The 15,832-nt window shown below is 42.7% G+C and overlaps 1 protein-coding gene across 1 annotated transcript; it reads right to left on the bottom strand.

The window, feature by feature from the left end:
- Nucleotides 1-1,700: 1,700 nt before the first annotated feature.
- LOC127569830 (grpE protein homolog 2, mitochondrial-like) lies at nucleotides 1,701-14,419 on the bottom strand. Its single transcript, XM_052014777.1, has 4 exons — nucleotides 14,297-14,419; nucleotides 9,474-9,669; nucleotides 4,410-4,491; nucleotides 1,701-3,452 (listed from the first exon to the last, which is right to left on the bottom strand). Exons 1-4 carry the CDS (start codon nucleotides 14,368-14,370, stop codon nucleotides 3,073-3,075), a joined length of 732 nt encoding a protein of 243 aa, XP_051870737.1. The 5' UTR covers nucleotides 14,371-14,419; the 3' UTR covers nucleotides 1,701-3,072.
- Between the last annotated feature and the right edge of the window lie 1,413 nt (nucleotides 14,420-15,832).

Genomic DNA, 15,832 nt, shown 5'->3' with positions numbered 1-15,832 from the left:
TTCAGAAATAGGGAGGTTATGCTCCAATTTTATAAAACATTGGTCAGACCTCTGCTGGAGTACTGCATGCAGTTCTGGTTACTGTGCTATAGGAAAGATGTCATAGCGCTGGAGAGGGTGCAGAGATTCATCAGGATATTGACTGGGATGGAACATTTCACATATGAGACTGGAGAGGCTAGGCCTGTCTTCGCTGGAGCTTATGAGGGGACATGATTGAGGTATAACATAAAATTGTTATATTTGGTTATAGATGGGGTAGATGGCAGGAAACTTTTCCCTTCAGAGGTGAATAAAACTAGAGGACATAGATTTAGGGGCAAGTAGCTGGAATGCACTACTGGGGAAGAGTGGTGGAAGCACAGAGTTGCTGACAGCATTTACAAAGTATCTAGACAAGCACTTAAATCACCCAGGCAAAGGAGGCTATGGGCCAAGTACTGGAAGATGGGATCAGTATGGATGGGTGCCCACAGTATGAACGTGGTGGGACGAATGGTCTCTTGTAATGCTCTGTGACTCTAACCATGAATCTAACAAGCAGTAGGTCTCTGTACATTCATTCCTGCAATATCAGGGGAAGCAGGTTTTAATTCACAGAATCTGTGCACAAACATAATCCACAAACCCATGACTTTGAATCCTGTAGATATTTACTGAGAATATTACCAAACTGAGGGAACTGCTACAAGCACAATTTTCATTTGATCATTTCGTCCTCCCAAATATTTCTTTCTCAACTCACAGCTGATTGACTATGCTTCTCAGGGATTAAGCATAGTTGTTTTTAAATCACCCAGCAAGCTTGTAATGCATCTTAAGTAATTTACAAATATCCCTGGAAATACTTGCTGTAAAGTTACTATGCATGTGATAGTTTTAACATCTCAGCAAGCAGATTCATCCGCATGATTCAGAGCAGCCCCCAGCTGCATCATGACTCACAAATTCATGAGTCATGTCCTCCTTCCATGCTTTCAAGTTTCTGTTAGTGATGTTCATATCTCAGCAAATTAATCTACGTGCACAACCCACATTTTGAAAGCCACATGCAGCATTCTTAAAGAAAATTGCAATTGACATTTGTTCTAAACACAGAATTTTATCAGTGTAAATAAAAAGTCCAGATTAAAATAAGGGAAATGCAAACCCAATTTATGCTAATTAGAAATCAGAAAAAAAATCTGTTGGCAGATGCAAAGGTTAGAGACACATCTCACCCACTCTGCCCTGCATAACAGCTTTACCCACTCAACTATTCAATTATTATCATTAGTTGGGCTGAAACAAAAATCATTTGTATCACTCTACACAAAATAAAAACGCTGGACTAAAATTGACTCATGCCTCAAACACTAGTTTAACACCCAAGACCAGCCAAAGGAAACCTGCAAATTTGAGACAGATTATTTAAACCCTTGTTTTAGACTAAGATATAGGAGCAGAGTTACACCATTTGGCCCATTGAGTCTGCATCACCATTCAATCATGGCTGATTTATTCTAGATAAATCATGCATTTACAGATGATTTAATAAAGTACTTGCAGGTAAAACAGACTAACATAAGCCATGAGGTTACCCTATATGGTTTCATATCTTTTTCTTTCTCACACTTGCAGTAATAGCAGGAGATGACCAATGGTGGCACAACTTTTAAAAATCTAGAAAGCAAGACAAAGTGCAAGTTCCATTTAGAAGAAGAGTTTAAGTTTTTCAAACACTTTTTATTACAAGAAATGTTTTCTGGTCAACAATGTATTTTTTAGTTTTAAGCTGTTTTCCATTCACGTACAATAACACACTTATTGGCTCAATATAAAATAGGCTTTTGGCACACAATAGGTTTTAGTTGACACAAAAGTGACAAAATAATCCAGATATGGTACAAATATATTACAATTTCCATTGGCATACCTACACTACTTGATTACAAAAAATAAAATCTTGCATGTCATGGTATGTTATAAATACATTTACAGTTTAACATCACTGTAATAAATAACATACTATTTTGTCCACAGATCAGGCAGAAAAAAGGCAATTTTACATGTAAGTACAATGCAGGCCCACACAAAATCAAAAGTCAAAATTCAAGTGAAATATTCAGGGAAAAACACTAACCAAGCCCATACTTCCAAAATAAGTGATGGGATGTGATATAGAGGGTTGGTTTAACCAACCCTTGAACAAACTGATTCACTTACATGACTAGATTTAACAGCAGCCTTATTAAATTCTCCAAAGAAAAATAAACAAAATTGTGGCTCTCTCCTTCATAGGTATGTAGGTTCTATATATTCCTTCTGGTAGTTTCCCCCAGATGGAATATATAGAACCAAATTACACTTCCAAAAACTCCAAGTAAATTTAACATGCAATTCGTGTTAAAAATTCACCCTGCATGCTTTCCACTTTTACCTCATACATTTCCTTTTTCCCCCCATTGGGATGTAGTTCAATAGAGTCCCTCTTTTACTGCACCCAACCTATTATCCACTGACGCTCCAATGCAACCAGATGAAATTGCTAATTTCTTCACTGTCCAGATGAATTTCATCCCCACAAGGGGACTACCAGTTTTGTTATTGAGTGCAAATACGAACTGAGGAAAGAAGAATTTAGGAATACTAAGGTAAATTGTACCAACTCTACAATCACTTCAACTAACTTGGCACAGTCCACAAATAGCTGCTGACTTAACCCTCTGGGAAGCATCCTCTTTCATTCCCATCTACCACTCACTACACCCAAATGGACACAGTTGGCAGGTCATTGGCAATGATCGGGAGAAACCATCCATTTCAGGAAGGCCTTAGCTTTAAGTACATTAGGAAATCACCTTGATCTGACTTCCTTGCAGTGCATGAAAGTGGCCTAGCCACTTTCACATAAAGCACTTACGAACTTGTAGAATTTTGTACTTTCTCCCTCCTTGCTACAAAGACAAATCTTAAAATTAAGGCTTAAAATACTATAGCTAGCCATAATGAGAAGTACAGGATGTCAAAATTTTTTTTTCATAAATTACAGTTCTTACGATCATAGACTACATTGTGACCATCATGCATTTGTCAAGATCTACTCCTGCCTTTTCTTAAATGTGGTTGAGTCTCAATAGCCAGCCCAACCTGTGCAGTTCTCAGGATTCTCCCATGAAGCTTATAACCTTCTTGCACTATCTTTACCACAGTACCAGGTAAAGCTTCCACAGATGGAACACGCGAAACAATCTCATGTTCTGCTGAGTTGTACTGGCGGCCAAAGGAGTTCATTTTCTCCAACCCATGCTTGGCAAATATTTGGCATAATTTCTCATTTATTAAGCATAATCCTTCGCAGAGGTTCTTAACTGTTGGAGTGGAATTTGCAAGCTCCACCTCAGTTACATTCTGTGTGATCTTTTCCAGTAAATCAGCCACTGCCAGGATATCTTTGCAAAAACTATGGATACCTAGTGAGGCAAAAATAAGCTTTTGTTAAAACATATGAACTGCTGAAACTTCTAATTTGGCACTTGCTTCCTGGAACTGGGAGCTAAATCAACACAAGCTAAGGTTTCCAAAAAGTCTTTTGGAGCCTGTCACAATAGTTTGCAATGACCAATTTAAAGACATTTAAAAGCATATTACCAACATTAATAAAGTACTCTAGGCATAAGGCAACCTCATTCCCCTTCCTCCTAAATGTACTGATTAACATCGGGACTGGGAAATTTAATAGTGTCATTGGTCCTTTTTATCTTACTCAAATTCTTAATCAGTTTGCTACAAACACCAAGGACACCAGTAAAGTGACTTTAATTGGAACAGGAAAAACCAGAAATCAAAAATCAAAGCTCAATCCCTAATTCTTCCTGCACCAAGTGGCTGGCAGAAAGCAGATAAGAGCTGAGCCAATCCCAGAGATATACTGCTGAACCTGATGGTGTTTTTTTTAAAAAAGCAGCCATCTGGTAGATCATCTCATCATCATCAAACTAGGCTTCCAATGTAATTAACCAAATTTAAATTCCCCCAGTTGCAATGGTAGGGTTTGCACAGGTCTTGAGATCATTAGTCCAGGTAACTAAATTGTAGTCCAGCAAGTTAGAGACTATAATTAAAACAGTTATTTGACTTGAAATGTTAAACCTGTTTCTCCTTCCACAGTTGCTGCTGTGTCCGGCATTTTATTTTCATTTCAGATTTCCAGGCTCTGCACTTTTTTGATATTCATTTCAGTTATTCACTATGCTAATATACCCCATTGACATCAAGATCTCACTTTCAGCTCATTATTTGTACCAAGTTACAGATATGCAATGAAATTTTTCCATTGAAGGTATCAGCTTCTAGTCATTACTCTGCATGAAGTCCTCTTGCATGACTTCTTTAACCTTCCAACAATTTACACTAGGAATTCTTCTCACCATATATCCTGGCATCTTCTACACATTTTCGAACTCTTCTATTGGTGTCTTCAGCATGGGCTAAAACCCTTCTGTAGTTATCCTATAAAATCAAACAGGAGATGAAACAGACACTTAAAATATAGCTTTGGGGAAAAAGCTTGTACAGCTAAAATACCAAAAAAAATAAATTTAGTTCCATTTCAAAGCAATTATACTTTATCCAGGGGTGCTTGTGTCAAAGCCCATAATGTCCTACAGCTTATAAAATTGTTAACAGAACACATCATAAAATACCAATACTCCAATCTTTCCAAACAAAACTATTCTGTTGAAAATATGTGCAGTTCAATACATTTTCCAAATATTCAATACACACTTGATGAAATCTGGAGGGATAAGTTCAGTAAACAACAGAAGGTGAATAGGTGATAAAGATGGCACATGACAAGCTTGACTGGTGTGGCAAAGAATATAAGAATTGGAATGTTATGTTGCAACTTTACAAAGCACAGGTTAGGCTGCACTTGGGAGTATTGTGCGCAGTTCTGGTTGTCACACAATAGGAAAGATTGCCTTGGAGAGAGTGCAGAGGAGATTCACCTGGATGTTGCCTGGATTGGAGGACTAGTTATAGGGAGAGATTGGATAGGCTGGGCTTGTTCTACCTGGAATGAAGGAGGCCAATGGGTGACCTGATAGAAGATTATGAGAGGCACAGATAGGGTAGATAGTGAAAGTCTTTTTCCCTTGGTAAGGGTATCAAAAACAGGAGGACATAGTTTTAAGGTGAGAGGTAGATTTAGGGGTAAGGTCAGGGAATTTTAGTAGTAAGTTTTTCGTCCCCCCCACCACACAGAGTGGCTGATATCTGGAACAGAGGAGGTGGTGGAAACAGATACAATGACTATTTTTAAATATTTAAACAGACACTTAAGGCAATAGAAGGATACCGTCCTAATGTAAACAAATAGGATTAATGTAGATGGGCAAAATGGTCAGCATGGATGTGGTGGGCTGAAGAGCCTGTTTCTGTGCCATACATCTCCATGACCCCTGACTCCTCAATGATCAGTTGAAGCACAGAATCAAAGGTTTTACCCTTGCCTTGTATTGTACGAGGAAAAACCAGCTTGGATGCCTGCACCTAACTCAGCAGCAATTTGTTGAGACGTTAGTTGGGGATCTTATTGTGTTCACCAAAACCACCAGTTGATTAGTGCTGACAACCTGGCTTTGTAATATCAGATGGCCACTTGGAACACATGCTGAGATAGGCTGGGAAAAATACGTAAACTAAAGCTGATAATTACTGTACATTTGTATTACCATTTAATATATTTATGCTGCAATGCAACTTACTTAAAAAATGAACTTAAGTCATTCAGTGCCAGTTGCTAACTTAAAAAAAAATTGCAACCAATTCCCAGTTTGCCACCATTTTCCCACATGAAGTTGGCTTGCTTTGTTTAGAATCAAGAGCTTGTTCTCAACAAACTCCTGACAACACACCTTCAACTTCAAGAATCAGAGCCCCTGCAATTCCGTTTCACAACAAATCGCTCATCCACCTTGATGCTGCAAGTCACCTGCAGAGAGCATTCGGATGGTCCGGTGCAGAATCCAAACTTCTGATGTTCCACACAGGCCTGAAATTTGGCTTCAGGAATACAATTCAATTATTAGAATGCAAGGTTATAATCCAGCACACTTTAAATATCACTTTCAAGTAACATTTGCTCACACTAGTGTTAAAATTATATACGTTTCCACATTTGGGAGCTAATTGCAAACTGGCTATAGCTGAAAAATAATTGAAATGAAAAGTTAATTTGGTCAATGCCTTCAAAGGGCAATTCTAAATTTTGAACTGTATATCAAAATAGATGTGATAATTTAGTGTCAATAAGGTAAATCAAAATCTACAATGACAAAAAAAATGACACGGCTCCATTGGGCAACCTTAATAGTAATTGCAGTTCTTGGGGCATTTCCTACTGGACAATAATCAATGATCTTTGAACTGTTAGATGTATTCTTAATTTCATCAGCCAATGACAAAAGAGATGGATGACATTACAGATAATATAACCAGTCAGTTCCATCCATTAACGATGTAATAAGATCAGAAATGCTGAAGATACTCAGCAGGTCAGATAGATTCTGCAAAGAGAGAAGCAGTGACCCTTCTTCAGAAATGGAAAAGGTCTTGGTTAACATTTCAGACCAATGGCCTTTTCCTACTGACCCAAATAGTTAACTCTGTTCCTCCCTACATAGAGGCTGCCTGACCTGTCAAGTATTTCCAGCACCTGCAGTATTTCACTATTCTTGTATTTATAATAGTGCCCGATCACATTATAAGTTTGTCTCACGAATTGTCTTTATTTCATATTTCCTGCATCTGGAGTTTTTTGCTTTCCAAATATTAGTATGCAGGTGACTGATCACCCAAAGGCAGTCAGAGATTCAATGGAGTTTAGTTTCTACGACAAATGGGAGGTCCTTCCAAGTTGCTAGCAAGGTTGCAAAGGAAAGTACAAGTAGCATGAAAAAAAAATACATGTAGCATATTTGGCTCGTTTTCCAATACCTCATTGTTCGGCTATGTATCCACCTGCTCCAACAGTTTATGTATTATTCCCAAAAGTTAATCCTATTCTTCTCATTAGATCTGCTTTAAGCAACAAATTGCTCAGCATAGCCTTCCAGGCACATTCCAAAAATTGTTCCAGTAATGCATTAACTCTAGTAACCAAGCAGATTTTATAAATTCCTGCACCATTCAACCTTGTAGCCCTTGATGATGATTGCCAGTTGACTGCACAATGACCTGTGCTAGAATTAGATGACTTTTGAGATGAAGCCACACAACTGGGCTAGATTGCAGCTTCTCATAACAACACCCATCCATCACCACACTACTACCCTATACAATATTATCTGGATCAGCAAATAAGAGACCCTCCTGTATTCAAGGAAGGCTACAAAGGATTTTTTTTAATGTTTATTCCCAATGAAAGCTATACTCTTTTATAGTTTCCCAGATGTTAATATTTCAGCAGTCACAGACAGGTACTAGTTCAGCGAGCAAAAATGGCTAATGTAATTGGCAATCATAAATAAATCAGGACAATGCATGGAGCAGGAATTCATAAAACTTGTCACACTCAAGACAGGCAGAAAATAAGCTGATTGGATTTGATTGGAGGCACCTAGTTGTCAACTTCTCCCAAAGTTCCACAGATTTTAATATGGTTCTCTCCAATTAGAAAGTAGCAAAGGAGGGAGAGAGCAAACAGAACTACAGACCAGTTAGCCTGATATCAGTACTAGGGAAAATGCTGGAATCTATTATTATGGGAGAGGCAAAAAGGCACTTGGAATGGGCAAAGTCAACATGGATTTACTTAAGAGAAATCATGTTTGCCGGTCAATCAGCACTTCCTGAGATTCTAACTGACAAAATAGATAATGACAAGCCAGTTGAGCTGGTGTATTTGGACTTTCAGGAGACCTTCAATAAGGTGCCACAGAAGAAATTATTAAACAATAATAGAGCACGTGGAATTGGGGAGGCAAATATTGGCATGAACTGAGAATTGGTGAATGTACAAAAAGTTAGGAATTTGCTGGGATGGCAGGCTGTTACCACTGGGTTGCCACAGGGACCACTGCTGTTCGCAATCCATAAAAAGAAAATGCTTTGAATTCATTACCCCCGATCCCTTCATCTAAGTTACTAAGCTGGGTGGCAGTGTGGGTTTGAGGAGGGTACAAAGAAACTTCAGGGGAGTATAGACAGGTTAAGTGAATGGGTGAGAACTTGATAAATGGAACATAATGCGAGATAAGAACATCCACTCTCATCCAAGACTTTAAGAGTAGAAAAATACAAACATGGAATACTTGAGAGACTGGAAGGTCTGAAAGAATGCAAGTATTGGAGTTCAAGGGACAAGTGCATCCCTGTACACAAATTACTTGAGAGTTAACATGCAGATGCAGCAAGCATTTAAGAAGGCAAATAGTATGCAGTTCAAAGTAGAAATGTGTTGCTATATTTATTCAAGGCACATGCAAGAACGCAAATGGAATAATGTGCGCAGATCTGCTCTCCGTGCGCAGATCTGCTCTCCCTACCCAAGGAAAAATATACTTTCAATAGAGAGAGTGCAGCAAAGATTCACGAGACTAATTTGTTGGATGGTGGATTTGTCATACTTGGAGAGATTAAGCAGAATGGGCATGTGTTGAGAGCTTGGAAGGATAAGAGGCGAGCTCATTGAAATATACCAACATTTTTTCCAAGCTTTTAATAGGGCAGATGCAGGGATAATGGTTCTCATGGCTGGAGTATCTATAGCCAGGGCTGCCTCATAATAAGTAGTCAGCCATTCATAAATGAGAAGATCCTTTAACCCAGAGGGCAGTGAATCTTCGGAACTGCCTTCTCAAGAGGCAATGGAGTCTCAGTTGTTGAGTATACTCAATACAGTTTGACAGAATTTTTGATAATGAAGGAATTAAGGGTTACAGGGTTAGAGTGGGAGAGTGGCACCAAGATAAAGGATTAGCCATGATCTTACTGAATTGTGGAGCAGGCATGAGAGGCTAAGTGGCCCAATCCAACTTCTTTGTTCTTAAGAATACACAAGTACAGGGCTCTTTCCTGGCAGTGCTTATTCCTGATGCTAATTGAGAATGCGTTCTACTGTCAGCATTCGTGAAGTTTGACATAAATGGGTACAAACAGTTGGAGCTTATTTAAGCACATCATCCTATGATATCAGATGCTTCACAGGAACTTTACAACATATATGCACATATTCAGATCAATACTGAGCTAAAACTACTGCAAAAAAACATCTAGCACCTAAAACTTACATGTGTGATACAACTTTTGACAGTTCCTAAGAAAATAACTGCTCCCATTAAAAAGTTAAAGTCCTGCAATTTCACCAGGTGAGCAACTTCTAAGCACTAGTGAAAAGTGTGCACGCAATGGGTAACAAACATGGTAGCAAATAGAGGCTTGGCTGCAGATTCTATTTTTGTCGCAATCACTGCCAAAAGGAGACTTGCCTGCAGGGTCCTATATTCTCTATCCAACTCATTCATTTTGAGTTGTAGCATGCTTTGACCGGCACAGGGACTAGAATTCATCTTGTGTTGCACCGTATTTTCAGCAGGGCACTTAGTCGTTTTTGCAGTATTCAATGAACCTTGATTTTCTTCAGTTTTGTGTTGGATGGGAGTAGCGCAGAGGGTCAAAAAACTCCTATAATTCAAACAAATAATACATGACTTAGAAATAATTTACATTTATATCTTGCAGCCTTGTAATATGCCAACTTATTCACATGCACTTATGTATTCTAGCAGTTCTACTTCAAGTAGTTACAGTCAGATCAACCATGATCCTACTAAAATAGCAGGGCACAATTCAGGGCCTACTCCTTTTAAATGGCATATTTATAAGGGGTTAGGTTATTTCATAAAATGACTAGCAAAAAAAATTCCAAGGTTCATCCCTGGTCTTATGTAGTTGGGAGACAGCTGTACTATTGTTTAGCACCAAGCTAGCTTGAAATCTTAGCCACTCGTTGCCTCAAAGCAGAAACCAAAACGTTCATTTTAAATGAATCTTGCCAAAAACACAACCCAAATTCCCTGGTCTTCTTCATAAAGTATCAAAGCATCATTTACCTCCTTCAGCACTACATAAACCTGATAAAACTACATGCCCAAAGTCTGGGAAAAGTAGTATACAATCTAATACTCAATAGTCCTCACAAGAAGCCTCAAAAGCAGAAGATAGTTACAAATATTAGCCAGAACCTATTCCATCTGAGACTTAGACTTAACTTTGACAACTTCTGTTGTTTAAAAGTCTGTAATTATTAACCAGCTGCAAATTTTAAAACCATTAACTGTACATGCAGGAGAGTGCATACAGCATGTCTGCCACCCTGTAATTCTACACCCAATTCCTTAAAAGGAATTTAAAAAACTGCTAGATTTCAGCTGCAACCAAAGAGTACTCATGGGACTTTTGCCATTCAATGAATCAGAATGCCTAATTCTATTCTCTACATTCTTGCTATCAGATAAATGTACTTAACATAGGGACCACAGTAGTGACCATAGCTTATTTCATGCACAGCCAAGCCACATTAAACCTGAAAAACTGTTTCTCTCAAATTGGATGCCCTCAGCCTATTGGGGATAGCAGGGGGCACCTTAAATTAGCTTTCTCCTCCCAACTGCCAGTGTTCATGTCATTCTGTCAGTGCATTTTCCTTTCTTCAGAATGAAAAAAAGTGGTTTTAATCCCTTTTCACGTTTTGAGAACAATTGGAATGCTGACAGTTCATCTGGCACTGGTAAAGGAGTTGTTGCTTCGTTTACTAATTTCTCAGGAGCCATAAATTATGGGCAAGGGCAACTGTTATTGCCCATCCCCAAGTGCCTTTGAGGAGAGACCAATGAGCCACCCATCTGGAATTGCTGCAGTCCAGAAATATTTCCAAGTCTGGATGGCGTATGACTTACAAATCCATCATCTAGAAGTTCACCTACAAGTATCCTTATCAACATATTGCTCTGAACACAAGTTAGATTAAAAAATCCAATCTGGCATTTTCAGGATGTTGGTGTCATGTTACCACATTAAAGTAATCATTGAGATTGTGAATTTGGGACCTCTAAGCATCGTGTTAATTAGTTTAATGTCAAAGGATAAGCAGTTATCCATTCGTCAGTTGTCCGTGGTCTACAAAAGCTACTGAAGTGAAGTGAAATACAAGAACAAAAGAAGTTAATAATTCTTTTAGGACAATTCCATTATATCTCACTTAACAGCTTTATACTGAACCTTACTGACCTAATTCAGTTTCAGCTCTGTGTTAAATAAATCCATCATCATGGCAGCTGTGGGTAACTTAGATAAAAACTCACTTAAAAAAAAGCATTTCTATCCAGGGTAGAGGAAATACAGCATTGTCAAACTTACCTACTTCCCATTGATGCTTGGCAACCATTCCAGAAAAAAAATGTTCAAATAGGTTTGGCTGTGCTGGTTGAAGATGATGCTACCAATATGTAGCACAAAGTCAAATAAAATTATTTGAGCAAGATGACAATAATGTGTATGTAGTGGTCCTCTACTGAGGGGTAATTCAGCGCCATGCAAGGGTTAGAATTATTTTTTAAAAACCGTAAAACATTGTTTAAACAATGCAGCTTTCTGGTATACAGTTTGAGGATACACATCCCAAAATCCATCAAACTCTGAATTACATGAATGCATGAACAGGTTGAAAATTTAGAGGTCTATAGAGAATAAAACGAGTAAAGTGAATAAAACAGCAATGATCTTAATAGTTCAGAAATAACGTTTATTAAATAATTATTTTGATGGTTTTAAGTAGTAACAAGTAATCAAAATCTCTGTATCTCCTTTGGCAGTTGCTTACAAATTAAAAATACACATCAAAATAATCCGAAATCTATCCTGGAGCTCCTAGAATCTAACAAAGCGTTGATTTTATCTTGTAACAGCACCAGATAAAACCAGTTGAATGGCGTAGTAAACCGGAAACCAGTTCAAAAAACCCCAACTGATTTCACGTTATTACTAACACCACCACCAGCCCTTCCCTGCTCTATACTTTTCCAAAAATTAATGAAAATATTATCTTCGAAAAATCATCAACGCCAAGCCGCTTACGCGAAAAAAATCCCCAGTCTCGAGTACCCACCCAGACACAAGCTCATTTTAAAAATGCGGCTGTGAATTATAGATTGCTTAATATGCGAACCCGCTTCCCGGTCAGTTTATTCACTACACTGCTTCTTTTCGAAGACTTTGTACATAATCCGCACAAAATTACAACGAAATTAAACAATGATCCAGTGAAATCACATATCAGTTATACAAACACACTGAAATCCAAGTGTGGATTTCCAGAGATTTAGATTTCTGCTGGTTTTACACTTGGTTTCCTGCTCCTTTAAAGCAAACCCAAGCGCCTACGTGACAAGCAACACGATGCAATAACTTGTTTAATATCGAACTCGAGGGGGTCAGGCGTCAAGCACGGCTACACATTGCACATCACTACAGTGGAGACCAGGGCTACCCGTGAATGACTGACGGCCAGCACCCCGTCTGCATTCACTCCTCCAACTCACCGTTAGACAATCAGCATGCGGGTCAGACAAAGGCAAAGCAACAACATCCGCAGGGAGGGAGAGCAGAGAGCCGCGCTTAACCTCTCCACACTGCACCACGATCGGGCACCGTGCGGCCGGGAGGGGGGGGGGGGGAGAACTGTCGGGAGATGCGGGGGGGGGGGAACTGTCGGGAGATCCGGAGGGCGGGGGGAAAGAACTGTCGGGAGATCCGGAGGGGGGGGGGAAAGAACTGTCGGGAGATCCGGAGGGGGGGGGGGAAAGAACTGTCGGGAGATCCGGAGGGGGGGGGGGGGGAAAGAACTGTCGGGAGATCCGGAGGGGGGGGGGGGGAAAGAACTGTCGGGAGATCCGGAGGGGGGGGGGGGGAAAGAACTGTCGGGAGATCCGGAGGGGGGGGGGGGGGAAAGAACTGTCGGGAGATCCGGAGGGGGGGGGGGGGGAAAGAACTGTCGGGAGATCCGGAGGGGGGGGGGGGGGAAAGAACTGTCGGGAGATCCGGAGGGGGGGGGGGGGGGGGAAGAACTGTCGGGAGATCCGGAGGGGGGGGGGGGGGAAAGAACTGTCGGGAGATCCGGAGGGGGGGGGGGGGGAAAGAACTGTCGGGAGATCCGGAGGGGGGGGGGGGGGGAAAGAACTGTCGGGAGATCCGGAGGGGGGGGGGGGGAAAGAACTGTCGGGAGATCCGGAGGGGGGGGGAAGACTGTCGGGAGATCCGGGGGGGGGGGAAGAACTGTCGGGAGATCCGGAGGGGGGGGGGGGAAAGAACTGTCGGGAGATCCGGAGGGGGGGGGGGGGAAAGAACTGTCGGGAGATCCGGAGGGGGGGGGGGGGGGAAAGAACTGTCGGGAGATCCGGAGGGGGGGGGGGGGGAAAGAACTGTCGGGAGATCCGGAGGGGGGGGGGGGGAAAGAACTGTCGGGAGATCCGGAGGGGGGGGGGGGAAAGAACTGTCGGGAGATCCGGAGGGGGGGGGGGAAAAGAACTGTCGGGAGATCCGGAGGGGGGGGGGGGGGAAGAACTGTCGGGAGATCCGGAGGGGGGGGGGGGAAGAACTGTCGGGAGATCCGGAGGGGGGGGGGGGGAAGAACTGTCGGGAGATCCGGAGGGGGGGGGGGGGAAGAAACTGTCGGGAGATCCGGAGGGGGGGGGGAAAGAACTGTCGGGAGATCCGGAGGGGGGGGGGGAAAGAACTGTCGGGAGATCCGGAGGGGGGGGGGGAAAGAACTGTCGGGAGATCCGGAGGGGGGGGGGGAAAGAACTGTCGGGAGATCCGGAGGGGGGGGGGAAGAACTGTCGGGAGATCCGGAGGGGGGGGGGGGAAGAACTGTCGGGAGATCCGGAGGGGGGGGGGAAGAACTGTCGGGAGATCCGGAGGGGGGGGGGAAAGAACTGTCGGGAGATCCGGAGGGGGGGGGGGAAAGAACTGTCGGGAGATCCGGAGGGGGGGGGGGAAAGAACTGTCGGGAGATCCGGAGGGGGGGGGGGGAAAGAACTGTCGGGAGATCCGGAGGGGGGGGGGGAAAGAACTGTCGGGAGATCCGGAGGGGGGGGGGGGAAAGAACTGTCGGGAGATCCGGAGGGGGGGGGGGAAAGAACTGTCGGGAGATCCGGAGGGGGGGGGGAAAGAACTGTCGGGAGATCGGGGAGGTGCGGGACGGTAGGCCTGGGCAGATTCCTCCCACCCCCTCCCACATCCTCGCCTCACTCACCTCCCACTCTTCCAGGGACCCCAGTTCGCCGCACTGCAGCCCATCCGCACCACCCTCAGATACATGGTCACCATTTTCTGCCGGCGCTCAGCCGCCGCTTCCCCGCTTTAACGGGCAGCAGAGCGGCCCCCCCCCTCCGTCACCCCGCCCCCACCAGCCGTCGTTTGTGACATCACAGAGGAGAGGCCGGCGCGTCATGTGACAGCCCGGCTCCGTTCCAGTGATTGACGTGTCTGCCGATGGGTCACGCAGGGGATTCTGCAGATGCTGGAAATCTGGAGCAACACACACACACACACACACACAACATGCTGGAGGAACTCAGCAGGTCAGACAGCGTCTGTGGAGGGAAATGAACAGTCGACGTTGGGTCTCGGCCCGAAACGTCGTCTGTTCATTTCCCTCCATTGATGCTTCCTGACCTGCTGAGTTCCTCCAGCATTTTGTGGGTGTTGCTCCGGAGTACTGCGGGTGTCCCGTATCGGAATAAGTACAGAAATAGCTGGAAGATGTCAGATCCATCTGCTAGAGGGAAACAATGTTTTGGCTCCTTTACCCTTGTTCAGATGCATTGTCTGTTTCTTGTCTCATCGTCAAGCTCTTGCAGAGCAACGTATCCCTTTTGTCATTTAATGAGTCCTGGCCTTACAGATTCCCTGTTTGTTTTAACAACTCCCTCTTTCCCCCCTCCCCCCACAAAATCTGTTAAATCTTTAATTTATGTCCATTTCAACTTGAATTATTAACATTCCCCCCCCCAACCCCTGTCAGAAACTGTCCAGAAATCCTTTATTTCACTTTTCCTATCTTCCTTCCCATTATCCAGGGCTCCAAATACTATGTCTGGCTGAGGTAGCGATTCCTACTTTTTGCAAGATAATGTCTGATATTTGCTACATGATGTCACCTCCACTTTTCCAAAGACCTAAATTCCAGTCCACAAACATGATTCTGGCTACTTGACATCTGTCTCCCCCCCTCAGATCTCTCTGTATTCAGCAGGAGAGCCTGTTGTGCAGTTCAAAAAAGAAGCACATTTGAGAAGAAGCATCTCATCCTTTTACAGAACAGTATAGCACAGGAACAGGCCCTTCGGCCCACAATGTGTTGCCAAACTAATTAAGCTAATGATGCCGAATTAAATTAATCCCTTCTGCCAGCACATGGTCCATATCCTTCCACTGTCTGCATATTCATGTGCCTATCTAAGAGCCTCTTCAACACCTCCATCCTATCTGCCTCCACCACAACCTCTGGCAGTGCATTCCACACACTCACCAGTCTCTGTCTTAAAAAAAACTTGCCCACACATCCCCTTTAAACTTTCCCCCTCTCACCTCAGATGCATGCCCTCTGGTATTAGACATTTCAACCCTGGGAAAAAGATACAGGCTGTCTATCTATGCCTCTCATAATTTTAAGAAAAACTTCCACCAGGTCTTCCCTCAGCCTCTGCCGCTCCAGAGAAATTAACCCTAGTTTGTCCAACCTCTCCTTATAGCACATCCCCTCTAATCTAGGCATCATCCTGGCCTT

This window comes from Pristis pectinata, chromosome 4 (assembly GCF_009764475.1).
Source record: "Pristis pectinata isolate sPriPec2 chromosome 4, sPriPec2.1.pri, whole genome shotgun sequence".
In the NCBI taxonomy this organism is placed as follows: Eukaryota; Metazoa; Chordata; class Chondrichthyes; order Rhinopristiformes; family Pristidae; genus Pristis; species Pristis pectinata.
This window is presented reverse-complemented; position numbering and strand designations above follow the sequence as displayed.